Source organism: Toxorhynchites rutilus, chromosome 2 (assembly GCF_029784135.1).
Source record: "Toxorhynchites rutilus septentrionalis strain SRP chromosome 2, ASM2978413v1, whole genome shotgun sequence".
Classification (NCBI taxonomy): domain Eukaryota; kingdom Metazoa; phylum Arthropoda; class Insecta; order Diptera; family Culicidae; genus Toxorhynchites; species Toxorhynchites rutilus.
The window spans coordinates 250823348-250847918 of NC_073745.1; the positions used below are offsets into that span (position 1 = coordinate 250823348).

The 24571-nt window shown below is 41.7% G+C and overlaps 1 protein-coding gene across 3 annotated transcripts in view; it reads right to left on the minus strand.

The window, feature by feature from the left end:
* Positions 1-24571, minus strand: part of LOC129771567 (serine/threonine-protein phosphatase 4 regulatory subunit 1-like) — a 464751-nt gene that overhangs the window by 18290 nt on the left and 421890 nt on the right. For all 3 annotated transcript variants that reach the window (XM_055775336.1, XM_055775335.1, XM_055775334.1), the window contains 2 exons: positions 21337-22799; positions 20825-21272 (listed from right to left, as the gene is read on the minus strand). In XM_055775336.1, the coding sequence (XP_055631311.1) occupies positions 20825-21272; positions 21337-22799 (1911 nt within the window). The remainder of the gene's footprint in view (positions 1-20824; positions 21273-21336; positions 22800-24571) is intronic.

The following is a 24571-nucleotide window of genomic DNA, read 5'->3' on the forward strand; positions in this document are numbered from 1 at the left end:
TGTTCATTCATATTCATTCTGTGCTCTCTGAGCTTTCCTCAAAGCTCGAGTCATGAGAATTCATTCACATTTATTCATTGTCATTGAATTGTCAGGAATGTTGTGACTGTTCATTTTCAGTATCCCGATATGTGTGTGATTTTCTCATTGAGTCAGTGCATTGCTTATTCAGTTGTTTTTGAAGTTACTCCGAAAGGGCAACGCAAATCGGTGGCGCAAGCGGAAATGCCAACAAAAGAGCAAGATCTGCATGTACACTCACAGCTAAGGATTGCTTAGGCTTGGACGGCGAGGGGGCATTCTGCAGAATCGATCCAAGCAGCGAATGCAAACTGTGTCAGCCAAAGCTGGATGTTGGCAATTTCATCCGCTAATCCTATAGCATAGTTTGATCCGTTTGCAAAAGGAAGCTCGAAATATTCCCATTGCGGTCGTGTCTTGGACACCACCATTTTATGTTCGTGTGTTCAGAATTTAAAAAGAATTAAATGTTTGAAATTTGAGTCAAGACGGTATTTTTTACATCGGAATTCTTCTTTTGAAGCATTTCTGACAAGTGGATTTGGAACTGCATATTCACTATGTAAAATGAAAGCAATTTAACTGAGACGGAACCCTTGCATGCTTGAACAATTTAATTTATTGTCACTATTATGAGCATTCTGTACTTTCTTATCTTCCTCAACGAATTTCTCCGTTTCAGAACATCTTATCTTCCTCAACGAATTTCTCCGTTTCAGAACAGAACAAAAAACAGAATGAAAAAAAACTGGATGAATCAACTGTGAGTGGCTTGCTGTGATTGTGAGGTTTGGCGTTGGTTCATTTCCGGTATCCCGAATGCAATGGTATAATGATCGAATGTGGCCGGAAATTCAGCTGAAAAGATTGATGTGATACAGATATTTCCAAGCACTGATTCAAACCACCTATAATGATGGAAAATATTTTGCACCTTTCGGTCCTAATTCCTACCGGCAAAAACGTCATTTTCTTAATTTCGTTAATTGGTGTTCCTAATTCCAATAATCAAATTGTTATATTAATAAATCGTTTCAAATAGTAGATTCAATAATGATTTATGTTGTAAAGTCAAATGAGTCGAAATCAATAATCGAATGAATTACAGTAGTAATATGTCGTTTATGTATTGGCAACACAGCTTGTGGTGAAGATGCTTTACTAGATTTTCCAATCTAACGTATATCTAACGTATACAATCCACATCGCCGGAAGCCGTTGATCAATGTCGATTATAGGTTCGTCATTCTATCCACAGCTTTTGAGTGTTCTGAAAAAGCTGGTGTCCAGCAGCTAAATGATTTGAGTGGAATTTTGCAGAAGATGAACCAGGATTATGTTTTTTCTCCGTGCATCGTCTCATAAGAGACATGTGACTTATGTCAATTTTGAAAGAGAGTAATAGGGAACTTTATTTTCTGCTGGACAAGCCAAGGGTAAGAAACATCCTTGACAAACAGGAACAATCCGGGACATCCAACCCTATCCCTTTCTTGCTGCGGCCCAGCTTTCGGTCAAGCTCTGCCAGATTTCTTTTGGCATCCTGGATTTGTACGGGTATAGAATCAACGTTGCCGCTAACTGCACGGCTGCGTTACCACAAAACAGGGCAGTGTAAGATTCTCGATCGGTGTTAACTACCTTTGCCTGGACGTTTTTTTGGCCGGAACCAGCTATAACCAGTTTCTTTGTAGGTATTGTACGTACTGCTGTTTCATCCAAACTGAACATCTGTTCCGAAAATTTCAACACATTGGCCAGCGCTTCTTCTTAGAAATACTCATGGAATTCGTGAAACAGGCTCCTGATTTGTTGCTTTGTAAATAACTGCACGATGATTTGACAATACACTTGGCACCCGTTTCAATATTCCTGGATGCCGTTGAATGAACCCACTGATTCAATTACGAGCCGGTATTCCGTTTTTAAATGGATTGGAACGAGCTGATTTTCTCACTTAATGTGCTACGCTTAATAGTAATTTCTTTGTGTTCACGGGGAATCCAGCTTTTGTTTCGGCTAACAGCAATTCAACTATTCGTCCTTCTGTGACATCGAGAACGGTTGCTTTTCCAGGACGTGGTCTGGAATACTTTCCCAAGACCTTCTCACGCAGTGTTGAATACGGAATTCCGTGCTTTCGAAAGGGAAATCCGGTTCTCGCCATTTTCACAGCGTCTGCTATTTTCGACCTATCCTATTGCATGTGTTTTTAACCGGCGTTTGTTTTACTCATCGCAATATAGCAAATGAAATCTGTTGGGTGGAATAAAAAACAAGTAGAAAAAGACGGGTGGGTAATGTCGGGGACATAACCGGAGTGACGTAGGACTATACAAAGGGGACAGCTTTTGTTAAATATATATTTTAAATATATTGTTTTATTTTCTTCTCCTACGTGAATACCTACCTATCTAACTGAAAAATGGATTAGTTTACTGTTTACTCTTTATGCATATGTTGATGGTTCTGAAAAGAACCTTTGGTGTTGTGTTTTTGTTATCACTCGATATTCCCATCTTGTTCGGTTAAACCTTCCTGTTTAGCTATTGCGTTTGCCACTCGCCACAGCTTTCACAGTTGGAAAATTTCTTCCCATCCAGCTTGTGACATGTTGTTCAGTAAATTACATTTAATGCGACGTGCCGGAGAAACACTTTGCCACTCACTTAAACTAATTGTTGTCTTGATGAGTGCCGAACCGAAGCTGCTCTGTTCTTGATTCGGGTTTTCTGATTGTCGTGAGCAGCTTTGCAAGCCAACTCGAGCACTCCGACGGCCGAAACTCTATAATCGCTGTTAGGTATACTGGTGCTCCGGCACCAATCCGTTCGGCCTGGTTACCCTTGCGGAGCAATCAGTGAATGCGACCAACAGGGAACTGGAGACCTGCACGGTTCGAGTGAGACTTTGCCTTTCTCTTAACTTGTCCTCCTTTGTTACGTCCACGATGCCGATGCCGTACAACCACACGGGTTTACGGTTTGAAAGAAAATAAAATATTTTTTTGGGGTCCGCGTGTTTTATACTCTAGCGGTACACACTCACAGGATAGAGACAAATCGGCAGGCTCAGCCAGAGGGGCGAGTCCAACGAGACGAACGAATGAGCGTTAAAAGGGAGCGATGGCAAAAAAATACATTAGAGGCGAATGAACTGCAAAGTTTAAAGCCTCTTAAAAACAAAGAAAAAAGAAAGAAAAATACATTCATTACGATTTGTTCGCTCGTTGGATTCACATGCAGGCTAAAAAGGGTCCTTTTCAGGATCACAAAATTATCTTCAATCTAAAGAGTTTATTGTTTTGTTATTACTCGATATCCCCATCTTGTTCGGCTAAACCTTTCTGTTTAGCGATTGCATTTGCCACTCGCCACAGCTTTCACAGTTGGAAAATTTCTTCCCATCCAGCTTGTGACATATTTTACAGTAAATTACATTCAATGGCACGTCGCATTACCACCACTCAGTATCGGATTGGAGGTAATTTTAACCTGTAATTGAACATTTGCGATGACAGTGGTACAGTGTCGACTTTCAATGTGGGGTCATAATTTGGACCCCGAACTCTATGTTTACAAAAATGTCCAACTAAATATATCGCATTGCAGGTCCGTCCAATTAGCTAAATGTCGAGATAAGTGTAAATTACTGTACTTTCAATCTAGAAGCAATTTAAGAATTGGTGAAAATCAATAAGCTCAGAACAACTGCCAAATTCACATACTCATCATATCCTGGCAAACAAATTATGAAAAAATCAATTTGTGTTTTATTATTATTTTGGATATTGTTTTTGAAAGCATTGAACTGTATTTCCTAAACTCTTTTTTGGAAGGTTTAATGGCTCTGAAAAGCGCCTTGTTTCATGGAATAGTTCCAATTTAGAAAACTTAGTACTCGTGGTTTTGAAAAAAACCATTTCGAACGCCCTCGATGCCGCCTTGTTCTGGATTTGCCACCAAAGCAGTTTGTATAAAGAACAAACTTTTTCTTCTGCTACCTGCTGCCGTTTTGCGATTGCGTTTGTCACTCGCCACTCGCTCCAACTGCCTGTTGTTGTCTTGGTGTCCACGGAACCGATTGTGGTCTGTTCTGAATGCGGGTTTTCTTATCGTCGCGAGCAGCTTTACCAGCTACTCGATAACTTCGGCGGCCGAAACTATATATCGCCGGCTAGGTGGACTGGAAAAGGCAATAGCTCGTTTCGACCGTGGAGAGCGGGCGCTTACCGGCAAACCGGAAAAGCGCGCGCTTTTTACGGCGTCACTGACGCCACGCCCCCTTTTTCCGGGGAGTGTTGCCAATTTATTTTGTAGTGATTGTAGTGATCTCTAGTTATAATTTAAAAAAAAAAAGAAATAACACGCGCATACGGACAGTGAAGTGACAGAAGAAAAAACAGTTTTAAAATAATTTTGAAAGTTTATTCGCGATAATTGGTGGTTTTGTGCTCTTGCTAAAAAAGTGCGAATTTCTGGACACATATCCCCAAGTGTAAAGACCCAACAAAATTTCTCAGTGTTTTCATCTGAAGAATAGCCGACAAATACCTAGGGGATAGCCTGACAACAGCATGGCTTCCAGTAGCTCCGGGCCTCCGGGAGGCCGGGCTACAAATTTGTACGAGGGTAAACCTACCCAACGTACTGCTCCAAGATGGGCCGACCCACTGAACGGCAACCTACAGATCCTGTTACTACGTGCCACAGGAGAGAACGTGATCCCGGCTAACCCGTTCGTCGTGAGTAAGACGATCGCCAACGCTGTAGGAAAGAAGTACTACACAGCGCGACCGCAACGAGACGACAAGAAGAGGACGCAGTATATCCTTACGGCCAAGGACGAAAATATCATTGGTAAGCTCCTCTTAATCAACAAATTAATTGATGAAACCCCTATTGAAGTGATTTACCACCCAACCCTAAACCAACGTAAATGTGTTGTTACTTGCCGTGATGTCATGGACATCAAGGAATCCGAACTGGTGACTGAGCTTTCCGATCAAGGTGTGATCGATGTCAAGCGCATCACCAGGAAGGAGAACAATATTGTTGTGCCAACTGCCACTCTTATTTTGACGATTCGTGGAACTGTTGTTCCCGATTTCATTAATTTTGGATTTATTCGGGCTGGGACTAGAAGTTTCTATCCCAACCCAATGCAATGCTTTAAGTGTTACAAATTTGGACATACTAGCAAACGATGCAAACGCGAGAACCCGCTTTGCCGAAATTGTGGACAGGAACATCCAGAACAAAAGGATGGAATTAAAACCTGCAACGCTTCAGCATTTTGCTTGAATTGCCAAGGGGACCATTCCTCTTCGAATAGGAAATGCCCCGTATGGCAAACCGAGAACAACATCACAAAAATCAGAATCGATTATGGTATCTCCTACAAAGAGGCGAAAGAAAAACACAACGGTCAAAATAATGGACCAACTTTTGCAAGTGTTCTGCAAGACAGACTCTCCAACTTGCAAAAGCCAACACCCAGCTGCAACTGCAAATGTAACTGCGCCTCGGCCGCTTCGGCCTCTTCTAGCCGCGAAAGCACTCCCCCAATTGACACTACAATCGATACTTCCATGACAGAGTCGACAACCGACAGCTCAACAACGGACTCCGAAAACGAATCAGTCATTTCAATGGACACTTCTGATGTTCCAAACAAAAATAAAAATAAAAGGAAAATGGCGAAAGGATCATCTTCAGATTCAGATCAAAAATCCGAAGATGAAATCCAAACAAACAAGGACAAGAAAAGAACTAAGAATGAACAAAGAACTACACCACCAACAAATAACAACACAACACCAACAGAAAACAACAACAACAACAACAACAACAACAACACACATCAAACAAAAAACAACAATAACAACAACAGCAACGCACATTCAACAAAAAACAATACAAACACAACAAACACTCCAAAGACTTCTACACCAAACAAAAACAACACCAATACCTCAAAGAAAGCTTCTCTTTCCAAGGGTAAAGGACCATCGAACTAATTCTCTTTGAATAGTTCAAACATACACACAATTAAGACTTAGGAATTAGAGTTAAAAACACCAACACATTCACTCCAACACAGAAATTCGGGATACAATGGAACATCAGAAGTATCCGACAAAATATTCTAGAATTGAAAATGCTTATTTCAAACTCTAATCCCACAGTCATAGCCCTTCAAGAAACTATGACACCAAACAATTTCAATAAACACTTGATCTCAAAATATATCACATATTTCAAAGAGGGTCCCAACCCCTCAAAAAACGGAGTTGCAATCGCAATCAAAGATGGCACTCCACATGATCTTCTTCCCATTACCACTGATCTTCAGGCAGTGGTAGTGCGCATTAAACACCCCTTTCCAATCACCGTCGTTAGCATCTACATCACTAATGATTCCGATCCGAACACTCTACGCGGACAACTGGACCATCTGTTCGCCCAACTTCCCGCCCCAATCATGCTTATGGGTGATTTCAACGCCCACTCATACGGCTGGGGAGGTGCATACCTTGATCGAAAAGGATCCATCATTGAGGATTTCATATCCGACCATTCTCTTCTCCTTCTTAACAACGGCCAACACACCAGAATCCATTATTCTGGTACTACTTCAGCCATCGATCTCACTATAGTATCAGACAAATTATCTTCAAAACTTTCTTGGAACATCCACGATGATACTTGCGGAAGCGATCATTTTCCAATCTTCACTTCCTTCGGCCAAACTTCTCCAGAGTTTTCAACAAGGCCAAGATGGAAATTTGAATACGCTGATTGGGCTGGCTATCAGTTTGACATTGAAAACCGCCTCTCCGCTAAACGAGATTGGACAGCCGAGGAATTCTCCTAGAAGTTGCAATGGTGCACATCCCCAGAACCAGTGGCATCCTTGGCAGGAAATGTGTCCCATGGTGGTCGCCTGAGCTGAAGGCAGCGATCAAAGGTCGACGTAAGGCCCTACGCAAATTAAGAAAGGCCCATCCGGACAGCCCACTGAGACCCACTCTGCTTGCAGAGTTCCAAAGGGCTCGCAAAGAAGCTAAGACTGCTATCAACACAGCCAAGCACAACAGTTGGGTTAAATTCGTCAGCGAAATTAATCCCAACGCGTCAACAAAGGAGTTATGGAGTAAGATTGGCAGGCTTCATGGAAAGAAAAGAAGCAAAGAATATAATCTTCTAATTAACGGTCAATACACCAATGACCGGAAAATCATCGCCGAGGCGTTTGGAGATTTCTTTGCATCCGCCTCCTCCAATCAAAACTACGACCAAACCTTTCTAACCCACAAAACGGAATGCGAAAGAATTCCCATCGATTTTCATACCGATGTGGAATTTGACTTCAACAAAAACCTCTCCCTCAAAGAGCTCGATTGGGTACTGAACAAAGTCAAACAAGGATCCACAGGACCTGATGACATCAGCTACCCTATGCTTAAGAATCTACCCCATCTCGGGAAAAAAGCACTTCTGAAGCTCCTCAACAAAGTCTGGGACAGTGGAACCCTCCCCAGTTGCGGGAAAGAGGGTTTAATGATCTGTATCCCGAAACCAGACATGAACAATCATCTTCTTGACAATTTCCGCCCCATCACTCTCCTAAGTTGTGTTGGGAAAGTCTTGGAAAAAATGATCAATCGACGCTTAACGACTTTTCTAGAGTCAAATAAGCTGATTGATCCCAGACAATTCGCCTTCCGTGCGGGAAAAGGTACAGAAGATTGCCTTGTAGCAATCGAAAAAATCCTAGACGACGCAACTGAAAAATTACACCACATTGATATTGTTTCCCTGGATTTATCCAAGGCCTTCGATCGGGCATGGAGGTCCCCAGTGCTGAAAAGCCTTTTCGACTGGGGGATTCGTGGGAGATTAGGTCTCTTCGTGAAAAGTTTTCTAGAAAACCGGTCTTTCAAAACCGTTATTGACAACCACCAATCTTCTCTAAAAATCCCAGAAAACGGCTTCCCACAAGGCACAGCACTTTCACCAACCCTCTTCAACATTGCCATGCAATCTCTATTCGAGATTATCCCGGGCCATATAAAGATCATAGTCTATGCAGATGACATCACTCTTATCTCTACGAGCTGCTTCGGCTTAATTCAGAGAAAGAGGCTTCAAAAAACCTTAGACTCCATCCAAAACTGGGCTCTAAAAACAGGTTTTAAAATTTCCCCGGAGAAATCCAAACACCTACATATCGGAAAAGCTCTCAGAAGGAGAACCTATCTTCAGCTCAACAAAATCCCGATCCCTACAATGAGGACATTGAAAATACTAGGGGTTACTTTCGACAAGAAACTCAACTTCCTATCACATTCCCAAAAGACCAAAATAGCCACCAGAAAGAAACTGAACATCATCAAGGCTATCGCAGGCAACCTAGCCTCTGGTCATAGAAAGACGCTGCTAAATGTTGTAAATGTTTGGTTGGTCCCACAAATCCTTTACGGAATAGGCACCTTCAGCCGTGGAGGGGACAGGGTGTTAAACACCATTCAACCAATTTACAATAAAGCAATTAGGCTCGCAATTGGCGCTTTTCCCTCCAGTCCCACTCTTGCTGTAATGGCAGAAAGTGGGCAACTTCCCTTCACCCACCTGGTAACAAAAGCCATCACCAATAAAGCCATCCGTCACTTGTCACTCCCCGAAAGCGACCACAATGTCCCATTAATACATAGGGCTAAAACATGGTTCAAAAATCTCACGAACAAAGATCTTCCCGATATATGTGAACGTTCATCTGCGACGGGAAGAAATTGGAACGTCAAACCGCCGAACATTAACCTTGAACTTCTCAAGGCAGTTCGGGCGGGAGACCCTTCTCCAAAAGTCAAAGCCTGCTTCAATAACCTCGTTGCATCCAATTTTCAAATTAATCACCAGGTATACACAGATGGTTCAGTCAATGCCGATGGAGTTGGATGTGGAATTTTTGAGATTAGATACATAGGTAGCTTTTCTCTTCCACCGCAATGCTCCATCTTCAGTGCGGAAGCTTTCGCCCTTTTAATAGCTACCCAAGAATGCACCCATGATTTTCTTCCTACCACAATATTTTCCGACTCAGCTAGCTGTCTCCACGATCTTCTAAGTGGAAACAGCAAACACCCATGGATTAAGCAAACAGAAGAGGCTGCTTCAAATAAAAACATCTCCTTCTGCTGGGTTCCTGGTCACTCAGGAATACGCGGAAACACAGCCGCCGACATACTGGCCGGCAAGGGCAGCAAAATAGAACCCCCAGACATGCCCTGTCCTCCATCTGACATTGTCCGCTGGGTAAAACAGCAAGTCCGTGAAAGTTGGGACATAGGTTGGATAAACAGCCGTCCCACTCATCTTCATAAAATTAAAAATTCCACTCTCCCTTGGGAGGACCGTCTCAATAGTAGGGAAAGGCAAGTCCTTACCCGTCTTCGAATTGGGCACACTAACTTCACCCACTCACACTTGTTCTGCAGAGCCGAAAAACCCCAATGTGCTTGCAACGAAGCTCCGGTTTGCGTTAGCCATCTTTTACTTGAATGTCAACATACCAAAGATGCTCGAGTCCGACACAACATAGGTCAGAGTCTCCGAGATATCCTCAGTAGAGACGAGACCCAAGAAACCAATTTAATTGCGTTTCTGAAAGAAACCGACTTCTTTGGTATTTAAAATCTAAATCGAAATACTAAATACCTTGGAAATTGCTTATTAAAGTTCGCCACTTCACAGTCATGTATGCGTGTTTATGTGTGTATACACATGTATGTACGGGTCGGAAGGAAGGAATTCATACATGTATATACACGCATTCAATAATAATAAATAACAAATAATATAATATATACTTTCATACCCACATCTACCTTCTATCCATTACATTATACTTTAATCAACTTCCTATTCCTACAGCCACACTCACCAAGGAGGATAAATTCATTAAATAAACCTCTCCATTTTTCAGCTATACTATATACCATTAAATTCAAAACCGCTATATTTTATTATCTATTCAAACTGTATTTCATTTCATTCACCCCACCCCACACCCACTCCTCCCCTCTTTCCTTCCCATACCACTCCCACCCCCTTCCACTCCTCTAATCCCACCCAAATCCTTTCCACTCCTTTCCTTCCTATCCTCCTGAGAAGGGCCTTTTTGTTTTTTTGTTTTTGGAACGCGCCTTTCGCTGGGTCACTTGTGCTTCGTTACTGCTTTGGTCCTCGGATCAGTAAATATTTACTTTTCTTTACAGCATATATTAAATATCTTATGAAGCATAGGATCCCTTCCTACCTTCTTCTTTAACCGAGAGTCGAGCGGACAGATCTGATGAGTGATTTTTTTTTGGTTTCCCTTTCGCCAGTCCCCTCTGGGCTGGTTTTATTGAGGCTCTTCACTGGGCTAGAGGCGAATGAACTGCAAAGTTTAAAGCCTCTTAAAAACAAAGAAAGAAAGAAAGAAAAAATACATTCATTACGATTTGTTCGCTCGTTGGATTCACATGCAGGCTAAAAAGGGTCCTTTTCAGGATCACAAAATTATCTTCAATCTAAAGAGTTTATTGTTTTGTTATCACTCGATATTCCCATCTTGTTCGGCTAAACCTTCCTGTTTAGCGATTTGTTGCCACTCGCCACAGCTTTCACAGTTGGAAAATTTCTTCCCATCCAGCTTGTGACATGTTGTACAGTAAATTATATTTAATGCGACGTGCCGAAGCGCCACTCAGTGTCGCATTGGAGGCGATTTTAACCTGTAATTAAACATTTGCGATGGCAGTGGTACAGTGTCGACTTTCAATGTGCGGTCATAATTTGGATCTCTATGTTTACAAAAATGTCCAACTAAATAAGTCGCATTACAGGTCCGTCCAATTAGCTAAATGTCGAACTAATTGTAAATTACTGTTCTTTCAATCTGGAAACAATTTAAGAATTGGTGAAAATTGAATAATCAGGAAAGTCCCCAACTATCAATAAGCTCAGAACAACTGCCAAATTCACATACTCATCAGATCCTGGCAAACAAATGATGAAAAAATCAATTTGTGTTTTATTATTATTTTGGATAACGTTTTAGAAAGCATTGAACTGTATTTCCTAAACTCTTTTTTGGAAGGTTTAATGGCCCTGAAAAGCGCCTTGTTTTATGGAATGGTTCCAATTTAGAAAACTTAGTACTCGTGGTTTTGAAAAAAAACCATTTCGAACGCCCTCGATGCCGCCTTGTTCTGGATTTGCCACCAAAGCAGTTTGTATAAAGAACAAACTTTTTTCTTCTGCTACCTGATGCCGTGTTGCGTTTGCCACTCGCCACTCGCTACAACTGCCTGTTGTCTTGATGTCCACCGAACCGAATGTGTTCTGTTCCGAATGCGGGTTTTCTTATCGTCGCGAGCAGCTTTGCCAGCTAACTCGATCACTTCGGCGGCCGAAACTATATAACGCCGGCTAGGTGGACTGGTGCACTGGTACTAACGCGCTCGGCCTAGCTACCCTTGCGGGGAACTCCAGATCAACACGGTTCGAGCGGGATTTTGCCTTTCCCTTCACTTTTCCTCCTTTACCATGTCCAGACATGGCTGCTTGGGTTGGTTTGTTGATGTGTTGTGATACGAACCGATGTGGTGTACGGTTTGAATGAGAATGATCGTTACGGCAGCGGAGCGGGGATTTTTAAGCTGACTGGCTGGCTCGAGAATTACGCATGTGTGAGACTGCGACCAATGTTTCGTTCATTTTTTTTTCTTTTTCCTCTCCAATCGTGCTTCATTCTATTTCGCTGCTGCTCTGGTTGCCCGTTTTGGTCGGTACGATTTGAGGAGCACAAAATGGACCAATCAAAAATGGGCACATAGTGCATTTTGACAATGCTTGATATTTCACAATTATTCAATCATTTATCTCAAGAAAAATGAAATGTTATTCGTTATGATAGATGCGTAGATATATTTCCTATCAATTGATGCAAAAACCTTTGCGATCTATTGAGAAATGCTCGAGTTATAAGCGTTCCAAATCTTGCATTTTCTCCTACTTGTTCAGTGCCTAGATTTCCATTTCACCCCCTATATCTTCCGGTTAGACGTAGTCCTACGTCAATATGGGTGTCCTTGTTCCAGCCATGTTTATTTTGGTGATAACCGATCGAATTTGCAATGAAAAGATGTGAAAAAACTATTAAATCAATGCCTGTATCGTTCAGTTTTTATTGCTTTCCTGAGATTTTCAATCGTTTACACTTTGTCCACAACAACTGTGGACAATGCTCTTAGCCACTTTGCTAAGGAAAACAACAAAAATGGCGGATGACAGGTCGACGAACGATATTAGCTAAAATTTATATCCTTATGTTTAACTAATAGTACTTTGTTGCCAATTTTTCAAATAATTATAGTTTTACCAGTATACACTAACATAATTTATCAGAAGAAATAAGATAGTGTAATGATTGATAAATTGGCCACACTGTTCTGGTCTAAATTGAGTGAGTGCTTGTATGCATGAGTGGCCATTTTGTAAAGTGACTGATTCTGTGTGTGAGAGAACAGTATGAGTTAGATTCTGCAGAGAGAGGAAAAGGAAAACCCGAACCAATTGTAAGCCGACTACCAACGAGTAAACGTTGAAAAATATATTGTTCCAAAAAGTAAACGCGTGTTTTAAAAACCATTCCGATATTTTCCGTTCGATACCTTCCGTTACATCCTCAGAAGTGGGATAGCCTTCGCTATCGTTTCGAAGACCCGGTTTTCGGGAAGAAAAAAAGCGTTCCGGTTTCAGAAGAGAAATGGCGTCTCCAGATCGTATGTCCAAAACTGAGCTGATGGCGTGGTTGCAGGATCGCCATATTGAATTTCCGCTTTCAGCTACGGTTTGGCACCTGCGGTGCCTTTATGATACAGTGATGTTGAGAGAAAGAAATAATGCTGACGAAAATAGCGGGGCTGCTGCCGTACTACCTCATCCAGAACAAAATGATGGTAATGGTGAAGAGAACGAGGAAGAACGGCAGTTGAATGTTGAAATACGTATATTACAAAAACGAAGACTAATGGCGGATCTGCGCCGTGAAATCGCAGCGATTGAAGCGGGGATGAACGTGGCGAATTTTGCTCCGGGCAAGCCACCAGATTTTCGTGACATTAAGTATTGCATTCCGCTTTTCCGTGGTGGCGAATTGTACGACGCAAATAAATGGATCCGTGATTTCAAGCAAGCGTGTGATACCGTTCACAGTGACGATGACTTCCGGCTTATGTGTGTTCGTCGGCTGATGGAACCTGGATCCGAAGGTGAACTTTTGACGTGGGACTACGTCTAACCGGAATATATGGAGGGTAAAATGAAAACCTAAACACAGAACATGCAGGAAAAAATGAAAGATTTCGAATGCTTATAGCTCGAACATTTCGTACTGGATAGGAGAGATGTTTGCATCACTTGATAGGGAATATTTCTACGCATCTATTGCAACTAACAAAATGTTGTTTTTCATTAGATACACAATTGAATAACTGTAAAATATTAGGCGTTATCTAAACGCCCTAACTGCATCGTTTTGATTGGCCCGATTTACGGTTTCCCTAACACAGCCATCAAAACCAAGCAGCCTTGGGGAAATCGGCATTGCAAATACATGAAAGTAGGGGGACTTTTGTTCTCATCGAAAAATGTTCCCTAACACAGACTTTAAAACCAAGCAGCGAAATCGGCATTGCAAACACACGAAAGAGCCTAGAGGCGAGTGAACTGAAAAGTTTAAACCCTTTTAAATCCAAAAAGAAGAAAAAGAACACACGAAAGTAGGGGGAGCTTTTGTTCCCACCGAAATGTGTTCCCTAATAGAGATTTCTAAACCAAGGTGCCTGGAGAAATCGGTATTTCAAATTCATGCAAGTCGGGGGTATTTTTGTTCCGACTGGAATGTGTTTCCCTAACACAGACTTCAAATCCATGAAGCGTGGGGAAATCGGCATTGCGAATTCATACAAATCGGGAGTATTTTTGTTCCGATTGAAATGTGTTTCCCTAACACAGACTTCAAAACCGAGGTTTCTGGGGAAATCGGCTCTGCAAATAAATGCAAACTGCGAGTACTTTTGCTCCTCGCTTGCCTTTGTGCAGAGTGGAATATGTCTGTCTTAACATGATCTTCTAAACTTAGGAACCTGGGAAAATCGTGCAGCCACTAGAAGCGAATGAACTTCCCAGTTTCAAGCAAATTCGAGATTCGAGAAGTATGTACACTTTTGGGATGTAAACTTCAGAGGGAAATGTAAAATAAAATAATCGTTTGATAATTTTTTTTGTCTTTATTGGAAAGATTTTCAGCCTTAGGCTGGTTCATCAAACGTTTGATAATTCTTCCGTACATATATTTTGTTCTAGTCATCATACCAAACGTAAAAGGTCCGTCATTAAATTTACTTGTAACGAAGAACAATCAATCACAATAAATGAATTGACTTTACACGGCATTTGTTCATTTTTGACGTGGGACTACGTCTAACCGGAATATATGGAGGGTAAAATGAAAACCTAAACACAGAACATGCAGGAAAAAATGAAAGATTTCGAATGCTTATAGCTCGAACATTTCATACTGGATAGGAGAGATGTTTGCATCACTTGATAGGGAATATTTCTACGCATCTATCGCAACTTACAAAATGTTGTTTTTCATTAGATAAACAATTGAATAACTGTAAAATATTAGGCGTTATCCAAACGCCCTAACTGCATCGTTTTGATTGGCCCGATTTACGGTTTCCCTAACACAGCCATCAAAACCAAGCAGCCTTGGGGAAATCGGCATTGCAAATACATGAAAGTAGGGGGACTTTTGTTCTCATCGAAAAATGTTCCCTAACACAGACTTTGAAACCAAGCAGCGAAATCGGCATTGCAAACACACGAAAGAGCCTAGAGGCGAATGAACTGAAAAGCCTCTTAAAGCCAAAAAGAAGAAGAGGAACACACGAAAGTAGGGGGAGCTTTTGTTCCCACCGAAATGTGTTCCCTAATAGAGATTTCTAAACCAAGGTGCCTGGAGAAATCGGTATTTCAAATTCATGCAAGTCGGGGGTATTTTTGTTCCGACTGGAATGTGTTTCCCTAACACAGACTTCAAATCCATGGAGCGTGGGGAAATCGGCATTGCGAATTCATACAAATCGGGGGTATTTTTGTTCCGATTGAAATGTTTTTCCCTAACACAGACTTCAAAACCGAGGTTTCTGGGGAAATCGGCTCTGCAAATAAATGCAAACTGCGAGTACTTTTGTCCTCGCTTGCCTTTGTGCAGAGTGGAATATGTCTGTCCTAACATGATCTTCTAAACTTAGGATCCTGGGAAAATCGTGCAGACACTAGAAGCGAATGAACTTCCCAACTTCAAGCAAATTCGAGATTCGAGAAGTATGTACACTTTTGGGATGTAAACTTCAGAGGGAAATGTAAAATAAAATAATCATTTGATAATTTTTTTTTGTCTTTATTGGAAAGATTTTCAGCCTTAGGCTGGTTCATCAATCGTTTGATAATTCTTCCGTACATATATTTTGTTCTAGTCATCATACCAAACGTAAAAGGTCCGTCATTAAATTTACTTGTAACGAAGAATAATCAATCACAATAAATGAATTGACTTTACATGGCATTTGTTAATTTTTTTCACTCACAGAGCAAATATATTGAACTCAATTGAATTTGGAAACTGTTTCATTCAATCAAGAATTTAATCAATACAAACGAATGATTGCTAAGCTAAGGTAGTTCCACGTCAACCTTGCGGTTATATCATAGATATAACCCACTCATTTTTTTTCACTCACAGAGCAAATATATTGAACTCAATTGAATTTGGAAACTGTTTCATTCAATCAAGAATTTAATCAATACAAACGAATGATTGCTAAGCTAAGGTAGTTCCACGTGAACCTTGCGGTTATATCATAGATATAACCCACTCATTTTTTTCTTAGAGTGGACCGATCAGGAACCTACCAGGAATTCAGGGCTGGTTTTCTGGAGAACTTTCGTCGTGTGCATTCAATCTCGGAGATTATCGACATCATGAAGAAGACGACTTTCAGCGCTGCAAAAACCACGGTTATGGGCTACATTTTGAAAATGCAGGAAATCGCATCACGAGCAAACATCGACGAAAGGCAGACAGTGGAGATGATTGTGGATGGGTTCCGCGATCGATCCACTAACATTGCGGTGCTCTATCCAGCGACGACAATTGCACAGTTGAAACAATTGGCCCATCGGTACTCACAGTTGCGGGACATGTATTTCGTTTCTCCGTCTACACAAGGGAAAGGAAAATCTATCATCAAACCAACAGTGAAAACTTTAACTTCCGACGTGCGATGTTTCAACTGCTCTGGTGTTGGACATTTTTCTGCTGTTTGTCCGGAGCCAAAACGGGAGATTGGATCCTGTTTCCGGTGTGGTTCGAACCAACACAAACTGAAGGAGTGTCCCAAGCCGGCTCCAGCGCCTCGACAAGTTGCTTTGGTACATGAAGCTCGCCGTGAACCAGTTGCGGTTGATGAAGTTACGTTTGAGACGAACGGTGGAGCTGTACCAGAGGTTAACAAAGTAAGTGCAATATTCCGAATTAATTCTAAAGTGCAACTAAGTAAGACATTCACATCTCTTTTTGACACGGGAAGTCCGATTAATTTGATACAAAGATCGGTAGTCCCAGGTCCTTTAATCCCTACAGAGAAGAGGAATTCTGGTTACAAAGGTGTAGGAGGATTCCCCTTGTGTACATACGGCATCATTCCTATTAGAGTAACATTTCGCAGTCGAACCAAAACGATAAAGGTGTACACTGTCCCAGATCATTTCATTTGCCATCCTTTACTGTTGGGACGAGACTTTCTGAAGAATTTTGGAATTACTTTATATGATCATTGTTCTGTTAACGATCTTACTAAACCAAAAGTTGAACTCCATGAAAGAAACAAAATAAAAATTTCCGGTGAACTACTACATTGCGTATATAATCTTTATAAAAATGATTCCGGTTTTCGACCCGATTCAGTCAGCTTGAGATTGTGTTCGAATTGTTGTCCCCACATTTATTCGTGTGATTATGATTCATGCGATCATCCCGTCCCTGACATTTTTTCCATCAACATGAGTAACGAACAACCTGAACCATACAACATCAACCACGAGTTGAGTCCCGACATCCGTGAAAAATTCAGGCAAGTTATTCAACATGATTATTTAGACCACTCTAGTATTCCGGCTCGAGAACATGACTATGAGATGAGATTAAAACTGACTTCAGACGTTCCGATAAGTTTTGCTCCCCGGCGATTATCATATTCCGATAGAAAAGACGTGGATAACATTGTGGAAAACTTGCTTGCAGAAGGTATTATTCGACCTAGTAATTCTCCCTATTCGTTTCCCATTGTATTGCGACCAAAAAAGTCAGGAGAGAAACGGTTGTGTGTCGACTATCGAGCTTTAAATAAAATTACTGTACGCGATAGTTATCCAATCCCCTTGATTGATGATTGTTTGGAGCGCCTTGAGGGTAAACAGTATTTTACTGTGTTGGATCTGAAAAACGGGTTTCATCAGGTCAACATGGCTGCTGATTCCATTGCGTACACTTCGTTTGTTACTCCGGGTGGTCAATACGAGTACCAGAAGATGCCCTTTGGATTGCGGAACGCCCCTGCCGTGTTTCAGCGCTTCATAAACAGAGTGCTGGAACCGTTCATTAAAGAAGGTTCATTAGTAGTGTATCTAGATGATGTAACACTAGCGACGCATACGATTGAGGAACATCTTGATTTGCTGAAGCGTGTTATGAGACAACTTGCTGTGTTTAGATTGGAGGTAAAATTCAAGAAATGTTTGTTTGGCTACTCTGAAATTGATTTGTTGGGGTTCACTGTTAACAAAAAGGGCATTCGTCCAAATGGATCACATTTAGAAGCTATTAAGTCAATGCCTATACCGACGGATGCTAAACAGCTGTCGAAGGTTCTTGGATTGTTTTCGTACTTCCGTCGGTTTGTTCCTTTCTTTTCGTCTATATCAAAACCACTGAGAATTTTGACAAAACCTGAGGCAAATTTTAATTTTGACGAAGAATGCGTTCAGTCTTTCAACACATTGCGGAACAGTTTGATAGCTGCTCCTGTGTTGGCTTTGTACAGCCCTGATAAAGAGACCGAATTGCATTGTGACGCTAGTGCAGATGGGTTTGGAGGGATACTGTTGCAGAAGCAGGGAGATGGTAGATATCATCCTGTTGCATACTTTTCACAGCGAACGAGTCCAGCCGAGTCTCGTTATCATAGCTTCGAATTAGAGACGTTGGCCATCATCTATTCTCTTCGCAAATTTCGGATTTAGAAGGGATACCGTTCCGAATCGTAACGGATTGTAATTCTGTTACGATGACTGTAAATCGAGCAAACATGAACAGAAGAATCGCTCGCTGGGTAATGGAGCTGGAAAATTTTCATTATACCATTCAACACAGAAGTGGTAAATTGATGAGCCACGTTGATGCGTTGAGCCGTCTTCCCTCCGTCTCTATTCGGTCTACTGAGGATTCAGAACAGGTCGTTTCCGTCATCGATCCAGAAGATATAACATTCCAGTTGCAAATAACACAAAATCGTGATAGCGACGTGACTACTCTCAGGGAAAAGTTGGAAAATGGTTCAGTGAACGGTTTCGCCTTAGAAGATGGTTTAGTATATCATTCTAGTGGTGATGACAAAATTCTGCTTTACGTCCCTAAGGAAATGGAGACCAATGTCATACGCCATGCTCATGAGAAGATTGGTCATATGGGCATTACCAAATGCATTGAACAGATTAAGATGCATTATTGGTTTCCAAACATGAGAGAGAAGGTAGAAAAGTTTATTCAAAACTGTATTCGGTGCATCATGTACTCCGTTTCACCAACTAGTAACCACAAAACCCTCCACAGTATTCCGAAAAAACCTATCCCTTTCGATACCCTGCATATTGACCATTCTGGACCGTTACCATCCGTCATTTCGAAGAGGAAGTACATACTTGCTGTAGTGGACGCGTTCACGAAGCATGTTAAGCTGTACGCGGTCAATTCTACCAGCACTAAAGAAGTTTGTGCATGTCTTGAAAAGTATTTTGAACATTACAGTCGACCCAGACGTATTGTCAGTGATAGAGGGACGTGTTTCACGTCTTTAGAATTCAGTTCTTTCCTGCTGGACCACAATATTGAGCACGTTAAAGTAGGCACTGCGTCAGCACAAGCGAATGGGCAAGTCGAAAGGGTGAATAGAATTATCAAGTCCATGCTGGCTAAGGTATCTGAACCAATTCAGCACTCCGATTGGTCAAAGATGCTCGTGAAAGCTGAGTATGCCCTTAATAACTCTGTCCATTCAACAACTCGTCAAACACCTTGTATGCTCCTCTTTGGGATAAATCAGCGAGGCCGCGAGGTTGACAGGTTTACGGAGTTTCTTGAAGAAAAGCAAGATAACGATGTTGGTAGAGACTTAGAGTCATTGAGAAATAAGGCAGCAACAAATATTTGTGATTCACAGGAGAAAAGCTCAGCACTCTTTCAGAAGAAACATAAGCAAGCGGTAACATATTCGGTAGGTGAATTTGTAGTGATTCGGAACGTCGATACAACCGTTGGTACAAACAAAAAGTTTGTTCCTAAATATAAGGGACCTTATCGAGTCTACAAAGTTCTCCCCAATGATCGGTATGTAATTAGGGATATAGAAAACGCACAAATTTCTCAAATTCCATACGATGGTATAATTGAAGCTTCAAGATTGAAACGTTGGGCCGATTGGCGTGATTCTTACAATAATTATGGTGATTGAGTTGCACGAATACAAACACTGAACGGAATGTTGCACTTGCTTTGCTTTATATGTTGTGTGTGTTTTACATATGTTGTGACCTACTAACCCCGAGTAGGCCATGGGATATTGGCCTCACTTACTAACACGATTAAAATACATTAAAAATGTAAGATTTTATGATCGGGATGATCAGATGTCAGGACGGCCGAGTTGTAATGATTGATGAATTGGCCACACTGTTCTGGTCTAAATTGAGTGAGTGCTTGTATGCATGAGTGACCATTTTGTAGAGTGACTGATTCTGTGTGTGAGAGAACAGTATGAGTTAGATTCTGCAGAGAGAGGAAAAGGAAAACCCGAACCAATTGTAAGCCGACTACCAACGAGTAAACGTTGAAAAATATATTGTTCCGAAAAGTAAACGCGTGTTTTAAAAACCATTCCGATATTTTCCGTTCGATACCTTCCGTTACAATAGCTAGCGTGAAAAACAGTGTTTTATGTCAAGTGGGTGGAATTATGCACTGGCTGATATAAGGGAGCTTCACGGTACATATATTTTGTTACAGAATGGTTTGAACTTTGAAATGTCTTAACTGCGCAAAATATGTTAGAGTTACGGTACTACCCCTTTGGGTGCAAAACGATTGTAATTCCGTCATCGTTTCATGGTACCGTATGTTTTTAGTCTGTTTACTTATAGAAATGTGTGCTATCCCTTTTTGAGCGATTTCTCATACGATCCTTTCTGCATGATATATTAATATTAATATATATATTAATATATTATAAAAACGATATATTAATAAAAACGCATAGAAAGGTTTGCATGTGTAAAGTGTTCAATTGTTTGTATTTGAGTTTGAGTTCACGTAAAATTATCGAACCCTGATGATAGAGATAAAAACATACCGCATCAACTCCCGCCTTCCGCACGAAATCGTACTCGTCGATCATAAGCCGCATTGCGAGCCCGGTTAGGTACAGCAGACAGTTCTCCTTGCGAATCTTGGTATGCATCTTCACCAGAGGAATCAGCTGTCGCGCAACTGTCTCGCGGAAGCGCCAATTCATCCTATTCAGGAATGCCTGTGAGCACTCATTAAGCTGATCCATTAGCCTTTCGTGCTCACTGCCATCGATCACCCCAAGGAATTCGGATAGCGTATTGATCACTTCGATCCTGATCTCGTCCGAGTCCATCAGGAACTCAGTGTACGGGGAAACCAGGTCACGGGTAGCCTGTTCGCGGCCTATGATGAGCGCCACTTTGCTGATCGATGCGGCCATCGTTCGACGGACGGTATTTTGGACATCGTTGCACAATGCGAAGAAATGACCACTCAGCACCGGCCAGAATCTACGGAAATGGTAAAATTACAACTTTATTAGATTACAAACAAAGCGAACGCCGGGAAACTCACTTTTCACCGAAAGTCAACACGATAGCGGGAAAATTGAAGGCACATTCGAGGCACAGCTCCTTGTTGATGCTCTTCATGTGGACAAAATCCTCCAGCAGATTCCATTCCACCTCTTCGTTTTGCCATTTAATAATATCAGTCAATCGGTTGCTCTCCTCTCCAATAGCAAGCGCCCCAATGCCAGCGGCCAGACTGTCACTTTGCTTACGAGATGACCCTACCAAACCAGCAGTAGTAGTGGTGGGCTGCTGTTGCAGATCAATGCAGTAGCGTGCCGTCACATCAGAATCCCGTTTCTCTGGCTCCGAGTTATTATTGATGCTACCGTAGGATGAATCACTATCATTGGAGGGATCATTCATTTCCGGGGCCGCTACAGCCGTTTCAGGTGCGGAAGTCAATTTAGTATTGTTGTTTGCACAGTCCTCGTGCGATTCGTACGCAATATCGGCCTTCGAGGTAGCGGATGTTGAGGTTGAAGTGGCATTGTTATTGCTTATATCGAAGTTTTTATTGTTAACATCTTCCTTTTGTTCGGCGTTATCTTCATCGATGAAATCGAGAACAAGTGGCAGCTCTGGGCTGATATACCAAAATTGATGCGAATTGAAACTCTGGTCAACGGAATCATCATCAACTGAACTGCCTTCGAACTGACCGGATTGTTCGGATGTTTTCTTTTTCCCAGCATTATCAGGCGGCATACGTTTGTTATTGGCACCTTTGCTACCGCTACCGCTTTTCTTAGCATTCCCTTCCTCGTCAACTTTTGCCTCGTCCAATTCCGATCCAGGGAAGCATTTTATCAAATTGATCTCCAACGAGGTAAAGTCGATTTCATTTGGATCCCACCCGCCATGGAAATCATCCGTGTCACTCCCCCGAGATGTTGCACTACTCGTTTGTTTAGCGAACGTATCCGCAAAGTTATTCTTCATCGGTGAGCAATACCTGAGGAATCTGTTCAGCGGATTCTTCTCGTCGTAATTTCGAATGCCACGGTGCAGCTGAACGGGAGTCGCGGAACACAACGAGTTCGACGAGAGTGACCTCCTTACATAGTATTTGTACGAAAAATCGGATATTTTGGATATACCACCGTCGTCCGAATCGGATCCGGTGGACCGTAGCAGCGATCGAGGACCCGGAAAAACGATCGAGTGTAGGTACACATTGACGTTGATCGTATCGTTTCCCTGAGCCTTCCAGGGTTCCTCATTAGATTTGACCAACGAAAGCAGGGCATATCGTTGAATCGAGTCTCGGAAGCGCTTTTCATAGGTTTCAAAATTCTGAAGCAACACTTCGACCGGGGGCTGGCCACCGTAGGTTATGCGACGCACATCCAGCTGCTCGAGGGTTTGCGGTGCAGCAGCATTAGTGACGGTAAGCTCCAGATTGCTGGTGTACGCTAGGCCAAGGATGCGTAGCTGAGCGAACGTGGTGAGAAACTGGCCCAGATTCTGGAATGATAGGAAAAAATTGGAAGAAATTCAGAAATACGACAAAAATAGATTTGAAAAGTCGTTAAAATCGTCCAAAAAAACGTCACATTTGACTTTGTGTCGTAAAATCGAACATGTAGGAATTTAGCCTCGTTTCTGGAGCCACAAACTGCATAAACATCTGGTTGCGTTCAGCATAATAGTCTCTGCTATCTACTATAGGCATGAATATGATTGCAGGGCTTACACGTTAGAGCCTATACTTCCCATTTTCAATCATCTTAGGCAGCATTCCTCATCGTCAAATTCGAATTCATTGTCATCGCTACCGTCTAAACCGCACTCTGAAATAGTACATTTTACGATCACTCACACTGAAGACCAGTATTTTTCACTGATTCATTCATTCAGAGTGAACCAAGTTCATTTTTTAATAAAATCAAAATGTGTACCTTCTACGCAAACGGGTTCAAGCACATTTCAAGAAAATACCTAGTAACTTCAAGAAAATGTTTTGTTGATTCGAATTTGGTGCTGATGTTTAATATGATTTTGCACACATAGGCGTCGTGCACAAATTACGTAAAAATTCGATTTTTGGACGATTTTGGGAATATTACACACATCAGCTAACGATTCCACTTCATATTTTAAATGTTTCATTTCCAGTTGAGATCCCTCATGATCATGAGGATGTATTGAACCTACTAACTCCCGGGGAAGAGAAGCCATCCGACGTTCAACGATTGAAAGCACTGCGCCCTGGAGCATTTTTAGTAACACATATAGGATCATTTTATCTCAGCGTTTACTCAAAAAATCTGTATTGGAATCTGTATTAGGTTTATAAGTCCAATTTAAAAGCATAATTTTAGCTTTAGTATCATTGATTGGCATAGAAATGATTGATTAGACGATGTTGATGATATCCACGTAATGCCAGGAAACATATACACTGTTGTGGAAATACATTGTTTTTGACGTAGGACTACGTCTAACCGGAAGATATAGGGGGTGAAATGGAAATCTAGGCACTGAACAAGTAGAAAAAAATGCAAGATTTGGAACGCTTATAACTCGAGCATTTCTCAATAGATCGCAAAGGTTTTTGCATCAATTGATAGGAAATATATCTACGCATCTATCATAACGAATAACATTTAATTTTTCTTGAGATAAATAATTAAATAATTGTAAAATATCAAGCATTGTCAAAATGCACTATGTGCCCATTTTTGATTGGTCCATTTTGTGCTCCTCAAATCGTACCGACCAAAACGGGCAACCAGAGCAGCAGTGAAATAGAATGAAGCACGATTGGAAAGGAAAAAGAAAAAAATGAACGAAACATTGGTCGCAGTCTCACACATGCGTAATTCTCGAGCCAGCCAGTCAGCTTAAAAATCCCCGCTCCGCTGCCGTAACGGTCATTCTCATTCAAACCGTACACCACATCGGTTCGCATCTCAACACATCAACAAACCAACCCAAGCAACCATGTCTGGACATGGTAAAGGAGGAAAAGTGAAGGGAAAGGCAAAATCCCGCTCGAACCGTGTTGATATGGAGTTCCCCGCAAGGGTAGCTAGGCCGATCGCGTTAGTACCAGTCCACCTAGCCGCCGTTATATAGTTTCGGCCGCCGAAGTGATCGAGTTGGCTGGTAAAGCTGCTCGCGACGATAAGAAAAACCGCATTCAGAACAGAACACATCAAGACAACAACAGGCAGTTGCAGCGAGTGGCGAGTGGCAAACGCAATCGCAAAACGGCAGCAGGTAGCAGAAGAAAA